General features: G+C 42.6%; 1 protein-coding gene across 1 annotated transcript in view; it reads right to left on the reverse strand.

Annotated features, from left to right (window-relative positions):
• LOC138293809 (adenylate kinase isoenzyme 1-like) overlaps positions 1 to 20,089 on the reverse strand; it is a 159,791-nt gene that overhangs the window by 91,509 nt on the left and 48,193 nt on the right. The window contains exon 2 of the mRNA XM_069233136.1: positions 14,062 to 14,261. Coding sequence (XP_069089237.1) covers positions 14,062 to 14,261 — 200 coding nt within the window. The remainder of the gene's footprint in view (positions 1 to 14,061; positions 14,262 to 20,089) is intronic.

Here is a 20,089-nt window from a genome sequence, read left to right on the forward strand (position 1 = left end):
GACTGGCTACCATTGGACGTTTGTGAAGGGATATGGATCCATAGTGACACCCCTCACAGAACCTACCTCTAAGAAAATGCCCAAGAAAGTAAACTGGACTGTAGAATGCCAACAGGCCTTTGACACCCTGAAACAAGCTATGAGCACAGCACCAGTTGTCAAAGCTCCAGATTACTCCAAGCAGTTCATTGTGTAGACTGATGCCTCTGAACATGGGTTAGGGGCAGTTCTGTCCCAAACAAATGGTGATGGCCTTGACCAGCCTGTTGCTTTCATTAGCAGGTTACTCCCCAGGGAGCAGCGTTGGAGCGACATTGAGAGGGAGGCCTTTGCTGTGGTTTTGTCCCTGAAGAAGCTGAGACCATACATCTTTGGTACTCACTTTGTAATTCAAACAGACCACAGACCTCTCAGATGGCTAATGCAAATGAAAGGTGAAAATCCTAAACTGTTGAGGTGGTCCATATCCCTACAGGGAATGGACTTCATAGTGGAACACAGACCTGGGACTGCCCATGCCAATGCAGATGGCCTTTCCAGGTTCTTCCACTTAGAAAATAAAGACTCTCTTGGGAAAGGTTAGTCTCATCCTCTTTCGTTTGGGGGGGGGGAGGGGAGGTTGTGTAAGGAAATGCCTCCTTGGCATGGTTACCCCCTGACTTGTTACCTTTGCTGATGCCAAGTTATGATTTGAAAATGTGATGGGAAACCTGCAAACCAGGCCCCAGCACCAGTGTTCTTCCCCTAAACTGTACCTTTGTCTCCACAATTGGCACAACCCTGACACCCAGGTAAGTCCCTTGTAACTGGTATCTGCAAGATGGAGGATTTCTAAAAGTAAGAGTCACCTCAGCTCAGGACACCTTAGGGGCTGTCCTGACTGGTGGGTGACTCCTCCTTGTTTTCCTCATGATCTCCTCCAGCCTTGCCGCCAAAAGTGGGGGCAGTGGCCGGAGGGGCGGGCATCTCTACTAGCTGGGATGCCCTGTGGCGCTGTAACAAAGGGGGTGAGCCTTTGAGGCTCCCCGCCAGGTGTTACAGTTCCTGCAGGGGGAGGTGAGAAGCACCTCCACCCAGTACAGGCTTTGTTCCTGGCCACAGAGTGACAAAGGCACTCTTCCCATGTGGCCAGCAACATGTCTGGTGTGTGGCAGGGTGGCAAAAACTAGTCAGCCCACACTGGAAGTCAGGTATGTTTTCAGGGGGCATCTCTAAGATGGGTGTATTTTACAATAAAGTGCACACTGGCATCAGTGTGCATTTATTGTGCTGAGAAGTTTGATACCAAACTTCCCAGTTTTCAGTGTAGCCATTATGGTGCTGTGGAGTTCGTGTATGACAAACTCCCAGACCATATACTCTTATAGCTACCCTGCACTTACAATGTCTAAGGTTTTGCTTAGACACTGTAGGGGCACAGTGCTCATGCACCTATGGCCTCACCTGTGGTATAGTGCACCCTGCCTTAGGGCTGTAAGGCCTGCTAGAGGGGTGACTTACCTATGCCACAGGCAGTGTGAGGTTGGTATGGCACTCTGAGGGGAGTGCCATGTCGAATTAGTCATTTTCTCTCCACCAGTACACACAAGCTGGCAAGAAGTGTGTATGTGCTGAGTGAGGGGTCCCCAGGGAGGCATAAGACATGCTGCAGCCCTTAGAGACCTTCCCTGGCATCAGGGCCCTTGGTACCAGGGGTTAAACTTCTACAAGGTCCTGTATGCCACGTTCTTGAATCTCTTAAGTTGAACTGTTAAATAAATTGGTTATAACAATGCCTAAAAAGAGAGCCAGGTACAAGTAAAATGAAAGAAAAGAAATAGAAGTAAATCTAGATACATGTCAGTATTAAAGTTGCACCCAGGAATACAAAAAGAATGAGATCATTCAAGAAAACAACTCAGTTCAAATCTATCTTTGAGTCCTCTGGGGATTTTCATCCAGAATGCTTCCCTCTGCTGCCAACCCCCTCCTTAGCAACCACAATTTCTAACACTGTAAATCTTAGTTGACCTATGCTGTGGCCATGAGAATAAAAATGTGTGGCCACTGCCAATTTTTCATTCCTGGTTTGAATGTTGCTTTTGTGTTCTGGTATTCTGGTCTTTATTTACCGTTCTGTTTTGCCCACATATGCCAACCCACATGAGCATGTCAAGAAATAAACAACCTTCTTAGTATTGCAAATGGCTGTGGTCTGTAATTTAATTGAATGCCCTTCCAAGAATGAGTAATGGTGACTCAGTTACACAATTCAACCATGGAGTGGTGTGGCATCACTCTGACGTGCCAATAATTCCCTTAAATTATTGGACCTTTCATAAGCAAAGAGAGGAGGTTGTCCAAAGATACCTTTCGTTTGTAGCATCAGCCAGTACTAATATGATTTTTCTGAGACTGCCGCTTCTGGTTGAATACTTGGAAACATACACCATTCTCTCAGGTTTTCTCAAGTTCTTTCTTTATTTTTTTGGGCTTTTAAAAGTTCCATTTTGTCTTTGGTGTTCATCTGCTCAATCGCTTTAGACTTTACAGCCTTTGGATATCCATGCTGTACAAATTTCTCCATCATACAGTCTTTGCCTGTGGCCTTGGGTTAACCTAATTCCAAACCAAGAAAGCGCTGACTCCTGAACGGGAGCAGTGTCCCCTCAATGCACTACCAAGGACCTTAATTGAGGTTCAAATTGTTATTCATCCGTCAATAAATGTTCATCAAGTTAAACAATGTTCATCACTCAGTTCCAAGGACAGAGGGTTATACCCTCATGAGCACAACCAATTTCACAGGCATATGAAGCGTGGTATATCCATTGGCATATAAGGAGTGCGCTGTCTACTTCGAAACTAAATGACTGTCCCAGCAGCAGTCGTTTTGGTAAGTGCTATTGGCAAACGGAGATTCTGAACATGAGGTATAGCATTCTATGTTTGTCCAACCTGCCATGGTAAGCGAACACCACCTGTGCACAGCCATGTGTAGTGCCTGGCAGAGGTTGGCTGCAGGAACTGACCTGTGACGTAGGAAGGCAATGGCTGTACTAAGTAGGGGTTGCCTGTAGGGCCTTTGCTCTTGTACAGTGGTGGTTAGTTGCATGGCCTGGCTTGCGACCAGGCCTTGCTGCCAACCCTCTATGTCCTTAAAAGAGACAAGCTATTATTTTGGTTTTTGTTTGTGGCACACTAAAGAAACTATTTTTGGATGGACGTTGAGTTGTTTTTTTGTATTTTTATTTTTCCCAAAATATAGTGGCAAATAGTCATCTTTAAACTTTGTTTTTAAGTTTTTTAATTCGTTACTAGTCAACCTTTTGGTAGTGTGCCTCTGTCTGCTCCTACACAAACCACTTGTTCTGTTTCCCACATATGTTATGCACCTTGCACTCCATACAATAGCCTGCAAAGACTCTGGGGTACAAGTTGGTCTTCTTGATGCTTTCAAAGCATGACTCTCATACAGTCTGCAATGGTATGCACTCCTGTTCCTCTGTTTATGCTCTCTCACTCTGCCATTACCTGTAATCATTTTCATGCTTTGCTGTCAAGGCCACTCCATGGTTGAAGTCCCAAAACGGCAAGAATTACAGTGGGCATCTTCTAGCCCATGGTTTGCCAAAGGTAATCAATACCAAAACATTTTCCTACTAAGGTTATCTGCGAGATTCCATTTAAAATACATGTCTGCAGGCTTTAACACAGTGCAATAACAATCCAGCCTTAACGGTATCCTGGTTTTAACATATTTTAGCCAGGCCTATTGCATTAGTCATGAACATTTTTTAGAATAAACACATCAGACATTTGGTATCTGGCATAATATTCCACACAGTGGTGTCACATAAATAATGGGCCTCCCTGCAGAATGCGAACAGGCCCCCTGAGTTTCCCATATCACATACATATTAATTGGCCTTGCGCAAAACTGAGCTCCTCTGAAGGGCTTGGGCACCCCTGGAGGGTTGCACCCCACGCCAGAGAGTCTGCTGGGGCCTGTATTAGGCTCTTGATTTCCCAGTGAACCAATCAAACTATAGCCTTTATCATGGACTGTCACCACAACCAACTTAGGTCTACTATAGTAGACATACATTTTCACACAAGGAAACCATTACGTATAAAGTCATAAATAAAAATACAGTACTCTGAGATTTCATTGAACAAAAAACCTCTGCAGGATTAAATACAGCTTAATAACAATCAACTCTTGAATGCCTATTGACTTTAGCATATGATTTTCAGAATAAATATGTCAGACCTCTCCACTTTATCGTCATAGCTGCCAAGGTTTCAGATTGCTATGTGTGACATTTTCATACTTTCAGTGTAATTTTGACTGAAATTTCATCAACTATGAGTGACACTTTCTCTGGAGTAAAATCAAGTAATGAAGACGAGGTGAACATATAAATATTAGAAATTACACCCATCTGAGCAACAAGAAACTCTTAAGATCTTAAAACTGTTAAAAACACCAATATTTTGAAAAAAAGACTGAGCTCGGTCACTATTCTACATAGCTGCCAGTTTTCAGACTGCTTGTGTGACATTTCCATGGTCTCAGGGCACTTATAAATGACATTCAACATCAAAATGTGTGTCACTTAGAGGGACACTTTCTGGTAAGCAATATCAAGAAATGAAGTCCATGGAAACATAAATATCAGAAATTACACCCATATGAGCAATAAGAAACTTTAAGAAGATCGTGAAACTGCTGCAAAACACCTGAAATGGAAGGGAACTAAACTAGTGCTCTTGTAAGCTGGTTGTACATTCAAACAATTGTGTAACAGTGATATTAAACAATAAACGTCTTTAAGAACAGGACTTAACATTTTGTGCACATATGCAAACACACATGCAGTTAACTAAAAAGAAAACATGTCACGGATTGTCGCTTGCATTCTAAAATAAGAAATGTGCTATTAAAGTTCATACAAACAAACAGTCAAGACCGACAATAACACCTTCCCAACTGGACAAAACTATCAAACACAAGAAGCACAGTGACAGACATTACTTATTCACTCTGTAAGGATCAACAGATGGACCCCTGTGCAACAATTGATTTTGGTACCTCATGGCCTCGTTCTCCACAGCTTCCATCATATCCACTGTCCAACAGTGCTGCTCATTTCTCTATAGCCCCTCGGTCACAAATATTTCATTTGTTTCATAGCGCTGCTCACACCAGTACAGGGTATCAGAGCACTTTACATCACAGACACATTACAGAGAGACAATGAATCATATGTATGCAAAAAAGTTTAGGAAATCTTTTATAAAACAGTGAGGATTGGAATGTGTGGGAATCACGTCAGCCAAACTACCAGGCAGTATATTTTAAGGGTTTGGTCTTCAGAAGCACAAACTCAGGATTTCAAACGTACCACACTGGTTGGGGTTGGCTTTTCTATTCAAAAGGCATTTCTACCCAAACTAACCCCCGTTAGCAGCATTAGGTTCAGCGAGATACATAATACACGTTGTTTGCAGTAGGCCCATTAACCCTCTGCACTACTGGGAAGGCAAAATTTGCACTGGACAAAACTCTGATCTCTCCCCAGCAGGAACATTAAACTCAACATTCTCGTGGGCTTACTGAGTCACTGACATTGGAAATGGAAAAATAACTCCTGCTGCTCGGCCTGGTCGTTGGAGCTTCAGTCTGTGGAGTCACTCTCACTGCAGACAGCTGCTCACACTGTGGAGAGTGCTGTGATGTGCTTGGGGAATGTTGAAAGTCCAAAGAGGGCAGGCTGGCAAATTGACCTACATAATTCTGACTCTCCCCTGCAGAGTACTGCGTCACATCTAATCTGCAGCTGAGCTATAGATTGAAGTCACGGTGAAGTCATGGTGATGGGGGCATGCAGTCTTCAGAGCTGTGCCCTGCATCTTTAGACACTCAACACAGCCCCCGGTGACCCCCCGCCTATGAGCAGGGCAAGGCAGCACATGCTGAGGTCAGGAAGGACACTTCTTTTCCTTTCATTTATCCCCCGCCACAGGAATTCCTGGTGGCTGGGCTAGCAGCAGCAGGAATTTGAAATTAAAAAATCTGATCCTACTTGCACCAACGGGAGCCTTTTAGTTGCTGTCACTTCACAAATGAGGCGACTGCTGAACATTGTTCATCATCCTTTAACACTGCACTTGCCGCCTGGCAGCAGTCAGCCTCATGGTGGACAGCAGGCCTTATGGCCGCGCAAGCAAATGCATACTACTAATGCTGACCAACTAGTGCCGGGGAAGGTAGTAACGCAATTTTACACAGTCTAATCAGCATTCCCCAGACGCCCCCATTGAAGCTTAAGAGAACATCCATTGTCTGCTGTGTGCTGCCTACTTTCCGTCACTGTAGCTTCACAAAAAACTGTGGATTCTACAATGAAAAGAGGTAATGTGCTCAGCTTTTTTAGTAAGCTGACTTGCGTGACAACCCTTTTACTTGCGGATGAGGCCTACAGTCTTGGTCATTGCTTTGCCACCATAACCAACAGTCCTGCTTTACTGAAGTCACTTTGTCACAAAGCAAAAATCACAAATTTTCAGTGGCAGCGCGCCCCTGCCCAATCAAATGCTGTACTCAAAGGAATCATATGCGGTTGGAGACAAAGCCCTTCTCCCCGCGTTACTTGTGAAAGATCTTTTTCTGTTGATCTCATAAGGTCAGGTAACACACACTGGCAAGCTAAATCCAGTCTTATTCCCTTCACAAAGATTGTCCTCAAAATCATAACGAAATGGATTAATAGAACTAATTCTCAAGTGGTGACTGTCAAGTAAAAATGTCAAGCATGGAGCACTGGTCACAACAGACTTTTGTTTAAAACCTTAGACTGAGCCTGGAGGTGGTCACATTTTCAGTGTGGGCTCCAGGTGCTGATTTGGAACGCCAGCAGCTGGTCTCCTTTGGGACTCACTGAGCTACAAGATGATTCCTTGACATAGTGTAAATAATGGAACACATCTGGTGCAGGACTCTTAATATGTAAGACCGCACAAACTCTGTCAGAGTGTGGGAATGGGCCCCTCCGCAGAGAGTTTGGATATGTAAGATGGTGGCTGGCAAGTGGGTTAGGCACAGAGGGAATGGGTGCCAACTGGTGCTGCTATCTTGCTGAGCCAGTGGAAAATGGGTGGTTGATGCAGGTCATGCCACATGGTCAGTACTGGGGCCACTGAAGGGATCAAGTTATGAAATATCTATGGAAAGAGCACTTTCCTGAGTCATCTGGCCTGATAGGGGACTAACTGCAGTGCAGTAGTTGCCAAGCACCCAGTTTCCACAGGATGGTGGGTAAACAATTGTGTTTTGTAAACTATCAACACAACACATCTCAACTCCAGTGCTTTATTTTCGTCGCCCATTTCCTTCTATGTCATATTAAAACCTTCTTAAAATGAAATCTATTAAAGGAACGACTGGACCTCTCTCATAATAAAAAGGGCAATATCAAGTCTGAAAAAAACCAGACTCATCATACGCTTAGTACTCTTGTGTATTAATAAGCAATATGACTTACTCTAGTTAAGTCACTGAAATTGAATAACAAATGTTCTCTTTCAAGTCCTTAGGTAGAAAACCTCCCTCTAGGTCCAGCGTTGATTTTCAAACAACTCTTCAAAAGTCACAGAAACAAATACTGTTCAGAGCTCAGGCAATTAGTACTCTTACTTTGGAATTTCCTGTGACAAGAGTATTGTGAAAGAAAAAAGAACATATCCAAATCAAGGAACAGGATAATGAACCTATAGCTTCTAATCCTATACTAATACCATTGCAAAACTGCAGGTATAACAATCCTAGGGTGTAAAAATGTACTATCCATTGTTGTCAGGAAGCAATGAGCAGGGTCTGAGAGTGTCTTTAATAAGCGTTAACAAGAGAAAATACTAGACCACTATTCTTTATGATGGGCATGTCTTCAATTTCAAAATGAACTCTTGATCACAAGACTTTGCACATGCCGAAATGTTACTGTTTATGATGTTTGTTTCTTGTTACCAGATGGAGTTTTATCTGTCAATGGATCCATGAATGTAACCACAACCCCTTCCTGACAAGGAGCTGTGGGGCTCATTCCGAGTCCAGCGGGCGGCGGGCGCCGCCCGCCGGGTGGAAACCGCCCAAAGACCGCACCGCGGTCAAATGACCGCGGGGGTCATTTTGACTTTCCCGCTGGGCCGGCGGGCGATCTCCAGAAGATCGCCCGCCGGCCCAGCGGGAAAGCCCCTGCAACGAGGAAGCCGGCTCCGAATGGAGCAGGCGGAGTTGCAGGGGTGCGACGGGTGCAGTAGCACCTGTCGCGATTTTCACTGTCTGCATAGCAGACAGTGAAAATCATGGTGGGGCCCTGTTAGGGGGCTCCTGCACTGCCCATGCCAGGGGCCCCACGACACCCGTTCCCGCCATCCTGTTCCTGGCGGGTTTTACCGCCAGGAACAGGCTGGCAGGAAGGGGGTCGGAATCCCCATGGCGGCGCTGCAAGCAGCGCCGCCATGGAGGATTCCCTGGGCCAGGGGAAAACCGGCGCCGCGGTCAGAATAGCCCTGGAAGCACCACCAGCCTGTTGGCGGTGCTTCCGTTGCCCTCCACCCTGGCGGTTTCAAACCGCCAGGGTCGGAATGAGGGCCTGTGTCTTTTGTTCCAAAGACCATGGGCCCAATTCACAAAGATAAGCGTAAACCTGAAGTCTAAGTTTAGACTTGAAGTCTAAGTTTAAACCAATACTCTTACTTTAGACATGAAGTCAGGTCTAAAGTTAGACTTCAGGTCTAAAGTTAGAAAGCAAATCTAAAGTTAGAATTCAGATCTAAAGTCAGAATTTAGATTTAACGTTGGCTTCAGATCAAAAGTTTGACTTCAGGTCTAAGGTTAGACTGCAGTTCTAACTTAGACTTCAGGTCTAAACTTAGACTTGAGGTCTACGTTTAATTTTTTGAACCAGGCCCCATGTTTGTAATCTGTCTGAGGTATGTTGTCAAAGATCATATTAGTAACGAAGGCACAACATTTTAGTAGCTGTCCCCTTATTATACTAGCATTGTAACGTTTCTTGACATAAGGGTTTTTAACATATATTTGTCTACACCCTTAAACTCTTGTTAGTTACAGAGCACTGCAAAGGGACAGGAGATGAGGGAGGTTACATCTTGGTGCAAGCTGATGACTAAGAGAGCCCAGTAAGTGATGATGGGGCCCTCTCTTTTCATCTCCTGCATACAAATACCCACCTTTCCCCTGCCTCTACCTTCCTTCCCTCACTAATATGCCCTTTGTCTTGTCACCATCCTCTCCACTGAAGCTAAGGAAATTTAAGAATAGGTGATATTCAGCTAGGTGGACAAAAAACATTATATAAACTGGTTGAGGACAAAATTTATCATAAAGAAAACAATTTCATCTATATGTGAATTTCAATTACACTGTAGTGCTTCTGTTATAATTCATTTTGGTGACTCAATAAATATCCTTACATATTTGTTTTTCTAAAATCAAATACATTTTGTTTCAGTTAATAAAAAACATAAAATATTGTCCAGAACAATAACGTGCTTCATGTTCTTAACAACAGCTCTCTCTGATAAAAGACCGCAACTCTTATGGTAAAATAATTCACACACAGCTATTAAAACGATTCAATAAAAACAAAACTAAAACTCATTCGGATGAACCTTAGGAGAAGAGGTGGAGAGGCTCACATTGGAGTCAAATGCACACCAGTTACATTTTAAAGTGTCTGATCTTCATATGGGTTTGAGAATCTTATTTACTAAAATCTGGCCCATGTTTGATAAATATATGTCCCTCCTCACAACTCTTCATTTGTTAGGTCGTTATCTGTCATGTTTATAAAGTTAATAAATCATATGGTCACCACAACAAACTCGCTCTGCATACAGAAGATTGCTGCTTGCCACGATGATCTAATCGCAAATTGATTGAAGACATTACAAAGTCAGTATCTACATTCCTCTAGTAATGGGCAAGTACAAAATAAATGGGTTAGCATCTCTTGATGACGTAAATAGTCTGCATTCCCCAGAATTAAGTTCTTATACCACATTGGCTGTAACTTATAAGACTAAAATTGACCAAAACTGAGCTGTAATAGCTTTATTTTAAAAATATCCTTGAAAGTTGTGCCAAAATAACTTTGTGGTAGAGTCATTTATTTGAGCTGATTAAGAGCCAAGCGTGCCTCCTCTTGCTGAGTCTTTGTCATTAATAAAAGTTGATCATCTTACTTGAATAGATAGCAAATTTTTAAAACCAAAGTACGATATATTTTGCTCCCAGAAAGCTCCAAAAGGACCCTGGCTACCTACCTCATATCCATCTTGCCACTCTCTCTGAGCGTTGTCTCTTGTCAAACCTACTCACGTGGTACTATACTTTATTCTACCAACATAATCACTGTTGCCACTGTTGTAACCTTACCTCCTTGTTTTCTATCTTACTAGTATTCGGGTTCACTTCACGATAAAATCACCATATTCGTAGGTATCCAATATAGACGCGTTGCACCGAACTCACTGAACACAGTCTCTGCTTTAACTCGGACTTGTGTTTGGATCCACATAACAGCATCCATTTTTGCCATGCCGCATGACTTTTTTCTCACTTACATCTAATCGCACATGCATCTTCTCATTGGTGATTACGGGTTTAATATACATTGTAAAATTCTGTATATTTTATGTCTTCAGACCAACTGTACATATTGGTGTGTTTTTATTACTTCTTCACAGCCTTGATAAAGTCACTTGTGTGACGAAACACGTGTTGGCTGTTTCCTGTAAGACGACACAAACCTACACCTGTGAATAAATACTCTACCTATAATACCTACCCGGAATCATCGCTTTACTCTTCGCCTTTGGATTCATTGTACTTGGGCTCTACTTTCGTCCCATAAACATTGTTGAACTTTTACTTCTCTGTGTGCCTTGCTCTAACTGTACTTACTGTTTTTTGTACCCTGATACACAAATCTTTGTGCCCACCAGGGGCACCCGACCAAGTGGCACCTCTTTTTCTCATTTAACTTATTGTGTTACCTTAATAAGAATTGTAACGGAACGGAAGTGCGGCATTCTTACCACTCACTACCCATGTTTATATAAAAGCTGATGAGACTTACACTGCAAAATATGGGAAAATATGTCCAAATTTCGTGGGGTAGTCTTCTGCGCCATAAGATAATGTTGGAATAAGCTTTTCTTTCATAACTCTTGATAAAGGGATTAAAGACATCCCAAAGGATTTTCAAAATAGTTTCTGGAGCACTGAAATTAAGTGATGCACGCTTCTGATTTAATGCATTAAGGTAAAAAAGGTGGGAGCTTCATCTTGTAACCATACCCGTAAGTATTTATATGTATTGCTCGCAATCATCTGCTTGCCTCCCATATGCCAAAGGACGTTTTTTGTTTTGCTTCTTCCCTCAAAAAATCACTGTGATTGTCTTACCAAAGTTCACTACCAATTCAATTTATTTGTGACATATATCCAGGGTGTTTAAAAGCTTTTGGAGGCCTGTTCCTATTAAGTTGAGAAAAGCTACATCATCTGCGTATTGCAGGGAGGTAGCACCCTGGAGACCTAGCTGCAGAGGATGAGAAGCTACGTGATTCAGACTACGGGTCAAATCTGGAATTAATAAATTAAATAACAATGATGTGAGCACACCCTCATTTAGGCCCCCTCTGAGTTAGAAATTTGTCGAGGGAAGTGGTCCCTCACCCAACTTTATTTGGACCCAGGTTTTGAGTAGTTGGACTACACAAAGCTAAATGGACACTATTTTCCAGGCAAACCGTTGTTTTCCCAAGGACATTCCTGTTGAAATGGTCGTATGCTTAGCTGAAGTAAATGAAGCAGGTGTGAAATAGCTGCAATCAGTCTGATGTCACCAGACAACAAAGAGGGACCATTAAAAGTTAATTAAGAGAGAGGATGGGCAAGTCATTGAAGGTGAGCTAGCTTATCACCCAAAAGACACCATGTCCTAATTTGATAGGCAGCTTACTGCAAGGACTTTGGCAGGAAAACAACCTTACAAGCAGGTATGCAAAACACATAGATGGTAAAGACTAAATTATTTCAGAAAAGCTTGTCTATTATGTCACTGAACATTCTAATCAATCCAGTCTTACAGTTTTCATACCTTCCTGAAGCAAATGCATGACACAGGCTACATCCCCGAACACAAGGTTTATATTGTATTGCAAATTTTACATACCACTTTTTACCCTTAACAAAGACACAAAATGCTCAAACATTCTCAAAATGGGATCAGGTTTCTGTGTAACATCTGAGCGCATAGTTGATAAGTTGTTTGATATAGGTAGCTATAGTGTGGTCTCCGCGGGAGGTGCTGGTTGAAGTTCATGATATTTATAGACATGCTCTAAACATTGTATACAAGAGGCTGTGCTCTTGCACCCTTATTGTACTGTACAGCTGTGTGCATTCCCAGAAATTCTGGTCTCTCTAGTCTTACCATTATTCAAGTCAATACTGTTCAAGTAAGGACGGAGTTGCAATTTGACAACACATCGATGAGTCATCTGCCTCCTGCAATTGTTTGGAACTAAAGAACAGAGAATTCCAAGCAATTTCTCTTCTTATTCTTGCTGGAATCGATGTTCAGTAACTGGCCATCTGGACAGAGGAGGATTTTCTGAAAGTTCATAACATTTTGAAGGGGGTTGTGATCAGAAGAGGGGCCAAGCTAGAGCATTTGGGAATAGGTGTGGAGTTTATGTTGAAAGAAGAGAGTTTCTAGTCCATAGATAGCTTGACATGTGATGCACATTGCTTTGAAGGAAAGACACGTCTAACTACAGGAAACCACTACTAGGATATGTGAGGTAGTGTGGCACAGGCATCACATCATGTTCAAACATTGTTAGAAAACTTGATGGGCTTGTAAAAGGTGGAAACTGTGATCCGCAATCCCCTCTAAATGCTTTACTTCTGATAGGTGGGCTGAGGAAAAAGGCAAACAAGTTACAGAAAATTCCTTGATGAAGGATGGAGAGGAAGGGTTTTGGTAGGGGCAGGTGACAGTTACCAGAGCGGATCTGAAGTGAGAGAGTAAATGAGGTTTATCCATTTTACAATTAACTTCTACTAATGGAGAATGAGAGAGCAAAGCATGCATCGGTCACCATATTTAAAAGGCTACAAATAAAAAGATAAATTCTTGCCAGGATTCTTCTCTGAAGTTTAAGTAGTTATTGGACAACAGTAGTGTTATTAGACTGTGTATGCAACTTCTTCTCTACCACTCTCAGACCTCTATTGACTGTACAAGCTCAAATATATCCAGCACACTGAAACTGTTTCCATTTCTAAGAGGGACAGATGGAAAGGGCTTGCATTTTGCTCCTGGGCAAGCAGATTTTTAAGAACGTCAGGTTTGGAAGGAAGCCTTAAATTCTGTCCACATGACATAGGTTTTCTAAGATTTCCAAATCCATTGGTCTGGTCTGGCCTGGTCCGGTATGTGCTTTACACAGCATCTGAGTGAATTAGCAAAATATATCATGTACATGCTTTACTTCCTATTACACTTATCAGCCGTATGATGCCCTATTGTTGTGTGTTCCACACCTGCCAATAGGCTTAAAACCACCTTACAGCCATCCATATGCTCCACATCTACAATCTACCATGCTTTTCACTCCCTCGCTCAGGTCTAATAAGCACACAAAACCCCTCTGTGGACTTCATATCCTCTCTCTGGCAAATTATAGAATTAGACTCTCCCACTTTGTTTCTGAACATCTCGCACTTTGAATAGCCTCTTGAAACGTATGCTGCCCAGTATCTCTTTGGGCTAATAGAGTAAGCATGCCCCATCTCTATATTTCATACAATTACACTCTCATAGAATAATCTAATCAAACCCTCTCTGTGTGTTGCGCACAATCTATCAGTGCTACCACCCTCATGAAAATCCCTCTGTGTGCTTCACAATCTCACAAGGCTAATAACTTTATGATACACATCCAGAGCAGAGTTGGAGCAGTGCACATATATGTACTCACCAGTGGTACAATGTCTCCCCTCTGCATGATGTCCCTGATCTGCCGGCCCCTTGAGGTGGGGAAGCTGGCTTCCACTCGTAGGAGGTCCCCCATTGATAAATGGGTAAAGCCATATTTCGCCACCAGCTTCTCGCATTGAATGTCTTTTCCAGCTCCAGGACCACCAATTAGAAATATAATCTTCTGAGTTTTGAGCTTTTCTGAAAAAAAACAATATCCCTGGTTAACAGTTTCCACCACGTAGATAGTTACTACTATGAAAGATCAGCCTTCCTCCCCTGATCTTCACAAGGATTTATGTTCTTTGAAATTGTGTTTTAACATTTCTTTTATAATCTGTCTATCAAATTTAATACATTTTTGCGGGAAGTTGAGTCACTAGTCCTTCTTTCAGTCATATTGCCTTACATCAGCCACTATCAATAATAATGAGGACCCGTGCCAATTTCCAAGTGTAGCTTTTCCTTTATGTCAGTGAGAAACACCAACTGTTACACTATGTGTCACCCAGCACTTCTTGTTTCAAGACCATCACTCGACTTTTGGCCCTGTAGTAGAACCCCCTCACACTTGCTTTACCATATCCACCTCTCATTGTGGAGATATTTTTGTTCATGGATGTCACTCTTTAGCACTGTAACACTTCTTCGGCTCTCACTTGCTCAACTGTCTCTATTTACCCACCTCTCTTCCCACCCTTTCCTCTTTTGGGAGCTTACTTAATCTATACATCAAAAAGTATTGATTCTATGGTTCTTCATCCACTTCCCTCTCTCCCTGCTTGTCCACCTACCTTGGGCTGTGAATACAGCGAGTGGAAAGGGGCACAGCCTGCTTTTCCTTAAAATTATGTTCTCTCTATTAATTATACAGCAGTCCCTAAAAGAGTCCTACACACAAAGCCATGCATGGCACCTGAACGGAAAACCTAGCCAATAAATTAGCTCAGCAGTCCTATGGTCCGGCAAGCAGACAGCAAATGTTCCATCAGTACATTTGTCCATCGTCATCATACTGAGAGGCATCAGGGAGATGAAGCATTTTATTGCTGTCTATGAAGCAGACAAAGACCCACTGAGAATACTTCTCAAGCACGGCTCATTTTGGGTGCAGCAGAAGCTGGTTATTCAATCTAATAACTGCTTCATACTCCTGTGAGTACTGCAAATGCATGTGCAGCCCACACAGCGAGCTTGGTGGCTGAAAGCGTTTACAGGTCTGAGTGTCTTCTATTTTGTTTGGCAAGTTCTATTTCCAGAACTGGGTGCTCATCACATGATAAGAACTTTGATGCGGAAACGTATATCTCAGTATTACTGGTAAGTAATGAAAACAACCTGTGACAGCAAAAAAGAACCTTAGCAAGCGTACTAAGTTTTTCAAGCCTGGTTCAGGGAGCATGACATAAAATGTAATTGACACTAACAACATAAGGTGGGCAAGTTATTTAGGGGTGCAAGACATGAAAAGTTCAATAGCAACTACTGGCAGAGCCTGGCATCTCCACAGGTAACATCTTCATTTCCAAAGCACATAAACTATGGAACACACAGCACTTTCCATGAAATAGGTATTTGAACATGTCTCTATCAAGCAGGAAAGAGTGGCAAATGCAGGGAAAGTAATACTTTCAAGGAATGTCCAAAAACTTTAAAACACTGAGTGGGAGAAAGGTAAACAGTATCATAAGGGATCACCTGTGAATGTAGATACTCACTGTGCATCGCGCTGCTCCCCTTCCCAGCCAAGGTAACAGAAAAGGCATTCTACATGCAACTGATGGGAGTTTCTCGAATCACACCACATTCTGGACACCTCACAGTCCGGATTCAGGAGCAACCACAACACCAATACAGCCCTCCCCCCAGCCACAGACGACATCCGTGCCATATTAGACCACAGAGACATGGCTGCGCTCATCCTCCTCAAATTCTCTGCCGCGTTCGACACAATCCCCCACTCCAACTTCTGCACCAGATTCCACAACGGTGGCATCCACAGCAAAGCACTGGAATTAACTCAATCTTTCCTGACCTCAAAAACCAAGAGTGTCAAGATTCCCACTGTACACTTCGGCGCCCAAAGAAATATGCTGCGGAGTACCCCAGGGATCCTCACTAAGCCCAACCCTCTTCAACATCTACATGGCTTCACTTGCTAAGATCATCAGACAGCACAGACTAAACATCGCCTATGCCGACAACACCCAGCTGATCCTCTCCCTGACTGAGGACCCATCAACAGCCAAGAGAAATTTCCACAATGGTATGAGAGAAGTCGATGCCTGGATGGGAGCCAGTTGCCTCGGGCTCAACACCGACAAGCAGGAGATCCTTATATTCGGCTCCATCCCTCTGTCTCGGATGACTGCTGGGCATCATCCTGGACTCAACGCTCTTCAAGACCTGTCAACCCCGTCTCTTCGGCCTGCTTCCACCTTGGGGCTCCTTCAAAAGATCTTCAAGTGGATCCCCACTGAGACTAGAAGGCTGGTCACCCACGCAGTGGTCAGCAGCAAATTGGACTAAGGGAACGCACTCTACGCCAGCATCAGAAAAAGCTACAAGCAAAACTACAGAGAATCCAGAACACAGCAGCCATCCTCATCCTGGACATCCCAGCCACAGCTACATCTCTGCCCACCTCAGAGACCACCACTGACTCCCGGCCAACAAACGCATCACCTTCAAACTATTGACTCACACCTGTAAGGCACTTCAAAACATCGGACCAGACTACCTCAATCACTGTCTGACCTTCTACACCTCCGCCAGGCAACTCTGATCCTCCCATCTCACCCTAGCGCCATCCCCAGAATCAAGAAAAGCACATCTGGAAGAAGATCCTTCTCCTACCTCACAGCCCAGACATGGAATACATTCCCTATCAAACTCAGACAGGCCGCATCACTGAAGCAGTTCAGAAAGGATCTCAAGATCCGGCTCTTCAGAAGATCAGAATGCCCATCAAAGCGCCTTGAGACCCCACGGGTGATAAGTCGCACTTTACAAGTACTGATTGATTGATACTGGTCTATAATGTAGCAATAAGAATGAATTCTTATGTATGTGCAGACATCATGATACTTTCTAACAACACAGAAGAGCATACCTGGCCCAGGACTTCAAAGTCTGGAGGGAGAATAATGAGATATTTGTGGAAACCATGGTGAATAATTGCCAGAGAAAACAGTACAGTTTGCTTTCTTAATGCAAACATACAAATCAGACAGAGAAAGGACATGCTAACAGGAGTTTGTGTTAAAATAGTCAATTCATTGATTTAGTGGGAATGAACTCATGCACTTTATAATGAAAGGGAGATAGATTATCTGTCAATGATCAAAACACCAGAAAAACAAGTATCATTTCAAAATCTTTGGTTTGCCCTGTAGAAGTGTTATGAACACTTACCAAGGGCCAAATGTCGCTGTTTGCGACGTGCAAAACCCACAAACGATGCCCAATTCCCGTTTTGCGAGTCAGTAACCTGGTTACCGACTCGCAAAACGGGACTGCGAGTCGCAATTAGGAAGGGGTGTTCCCCTCCTAATTGCAAGTCGCAGCGCAATGCTGCATTGCTTTGTGACCGCGAACGCAGTCGCAAAGCAATCGCAGTTACCACTAGTGTCACACTGGTGGTAGCCCATTCGCAAATTTGTGAATGTCATGGAAAACATTTTACAAAAATGTTTCATTTTTTTCATTTTGTAATGCATCTCGTTTTCCTTTAAGGAAAATGGGCTGCATTACAAAAAAAAAACTGCTTTATTTAAAAGCAGTCACAGACATGGCGGTCTGCTGTCTCCAGCTGGCCACCATCCCTGTGAGTGCTGCGAGTCGCAAGGGGGTCGCAAATAGAGACCCACCTCATTAATATTAATGAGGTGGGCCTTTGCACCCCCTTGCAAGTCGCCGATGGTGTCAGGGATATCATCCTGCATCCTGAATTGCGACTCGCAAATTGCGAGTCTCTCTAACTTGCAATTTGCGAGTCGCAATTCAGGATTTTCCTACATCTGCCCCTAAATTTCTACCTTTCATGCAGCCACAGTAAGAAGTAAATTGTCTATTGTAACTGCAATGAAACCTAAATCTCAGACAGATCACATGGAATATGATCGAGTAAAACAGAGTTGACTGCATTAAAGTATTCAAAAATCTTGTTTTTGAAATGAATTGGCATGTGGCAGTCAGACACCATTTAAATTAAGTGAGTTTAGCTTTTAGACTTCTTTGCAAATTCAAAAGAATACAGTAGTCACAGTGTATAGCAAACAATAAATATAGTTAAAACTATTGTAATCAGGGTTTGCAGGAAGCTACAGCTCATGTATCTTGGTTATGAAAGTTCTATGTGACCCTGGGTTAACTAGTTTCTAATGACGTCTGTTTTTCAAAAATGGGTTGGATGTTGTTGTCACTGTATTTCCTTTGACCAAAGTACAAAATGGGAAGTTCATTTCTTACAAAAAGTGTTCTGTTCCTATGCAACTGGACATTTTTAAATACTTAAAAAATAAAATATTTAATATTTGCAAAAACAAAATGAAATTCGGGGTTTCTTGTACTGGTATAGTCTAACTGCATAGATGGTACTAAGTCAATGTCATCGATATACCACTAGAAAAGCAACTTCAAGATATTGTGGGGACTAAAATATTGTGAAAGTAAGAATATTTGTGGGTATTCAGAGTTTTACTATAATTAACTCCACTTATATGTACTTTGAGAATATGTGTGTGTGTGTGTGTGTGTGTGTGTGTGTGTGTGTGTTTTTTCAAGGTACGTAGAGCTGGAGTTATGATTAGTAAATCTATACTTAGCTATAAGCATTTACATTTTCAGTATTTTAGTCCTTGATTCTTAGGCCTTAATATGTTGGCCCCACAATATTCTGTCATACAGCCTCTCAATCATATGTTTTCCCCATCAATATTCCACAACTCAGATTTCTCATTGAAAAATTTTGAACGTGACCAGTTTTTTACCACATGTGTATGTATGCTTAGGAAATTTAATGTTAGGGTACCCATGTTGCCTCCCAACATTCTGCCACCCTTTATGTATGCACTCTAAAGTTCTACAGAGAACCTTCTTGCAAAATGGTATGTTATAGCTCTTCAAAAGAACTCATGGCTGATTTCTGCCATAGATAAAACACGGCCTATCGGTTTCCTGCTTTATGTATGGCACACAGAAGTCATTTATATGGATGCTAATGAAGGTGTGTGAGGTGAAATGAGATCTAATTTCTTCAGGGTGCCATGGAGTCTGTCTGTTTGACTTTGTGGACCCTATAACTTTGCAATCTCTTTTTTGTGATCTCTAGACTAGATAATACTGGACTAGTCAAGTGGTAATAATTCCAACAATTCCCACATGAAATATGATAAGGAAGAGCCCATTTAAATTTTCTGACTGCAAAACATCAAAGGAGGTGATCACATTTTCAGTAACTTCAGCAATCTCATTTCCTCTCCCTGGAATAAAACCACGTTGTCAGTCATGGACAATGTCATTTGTTTCTCTGAACACTTGCAACTGAAGTGATACCTCCCCTTCCATGATTTTACTGACCACAGGAAAGGGGTTTAAGATAGCTATGAAGTAGGCTAGTTCCTGTGGGTAGTCAAAAGTTTCTTTAATAAAAAGCCTGATAAATGCATGCTATGTGGCATTCTGCACACTTTCTTGGAAAAGAAAGGCAGTGACACCACTCCCTATCACCTGACACACTAAGGGCGCATGAAGAGGTTGAGCAAGCTTCAATAGAGATATCTGAGGCTTTTGCCTTACCAGCAGCTTTGAGCATTTCACTAGGTTCTTAGTGGAAAAGCTGAAAACGATGTTTAGTTGGTAGGCAGGTCAACCAGGTTGCTATGTGGGAAGCCTGGCCTTCCAGAGTTTATTTTATATCTTCAGATTCTCATTTTTGATGAATGGCATCAAGTACCCGCAGTGTTGGTCTAAGGTCATAGGTACCTCTTTTGATGCTTCCAGTTCAGTATCTTCTTTTAAACCTTTTA

The sequence above is a fragment of the Pleurodeles waltl genome, chromosome 4_2 (genome assembly GCF_031143425.1).
Source record: "Pleurodeles waltl isolate 20211129_DDA chromosome 4_2, aPleWal1.hap1.20221129, whole genome shotgun sequence".
Lineage (NCBI taxonomy): Eukaryota > Metazoa > Chordata > Amphibia > Caudata > Salamandridae > Pleurodeles > Pleurodeles waltl.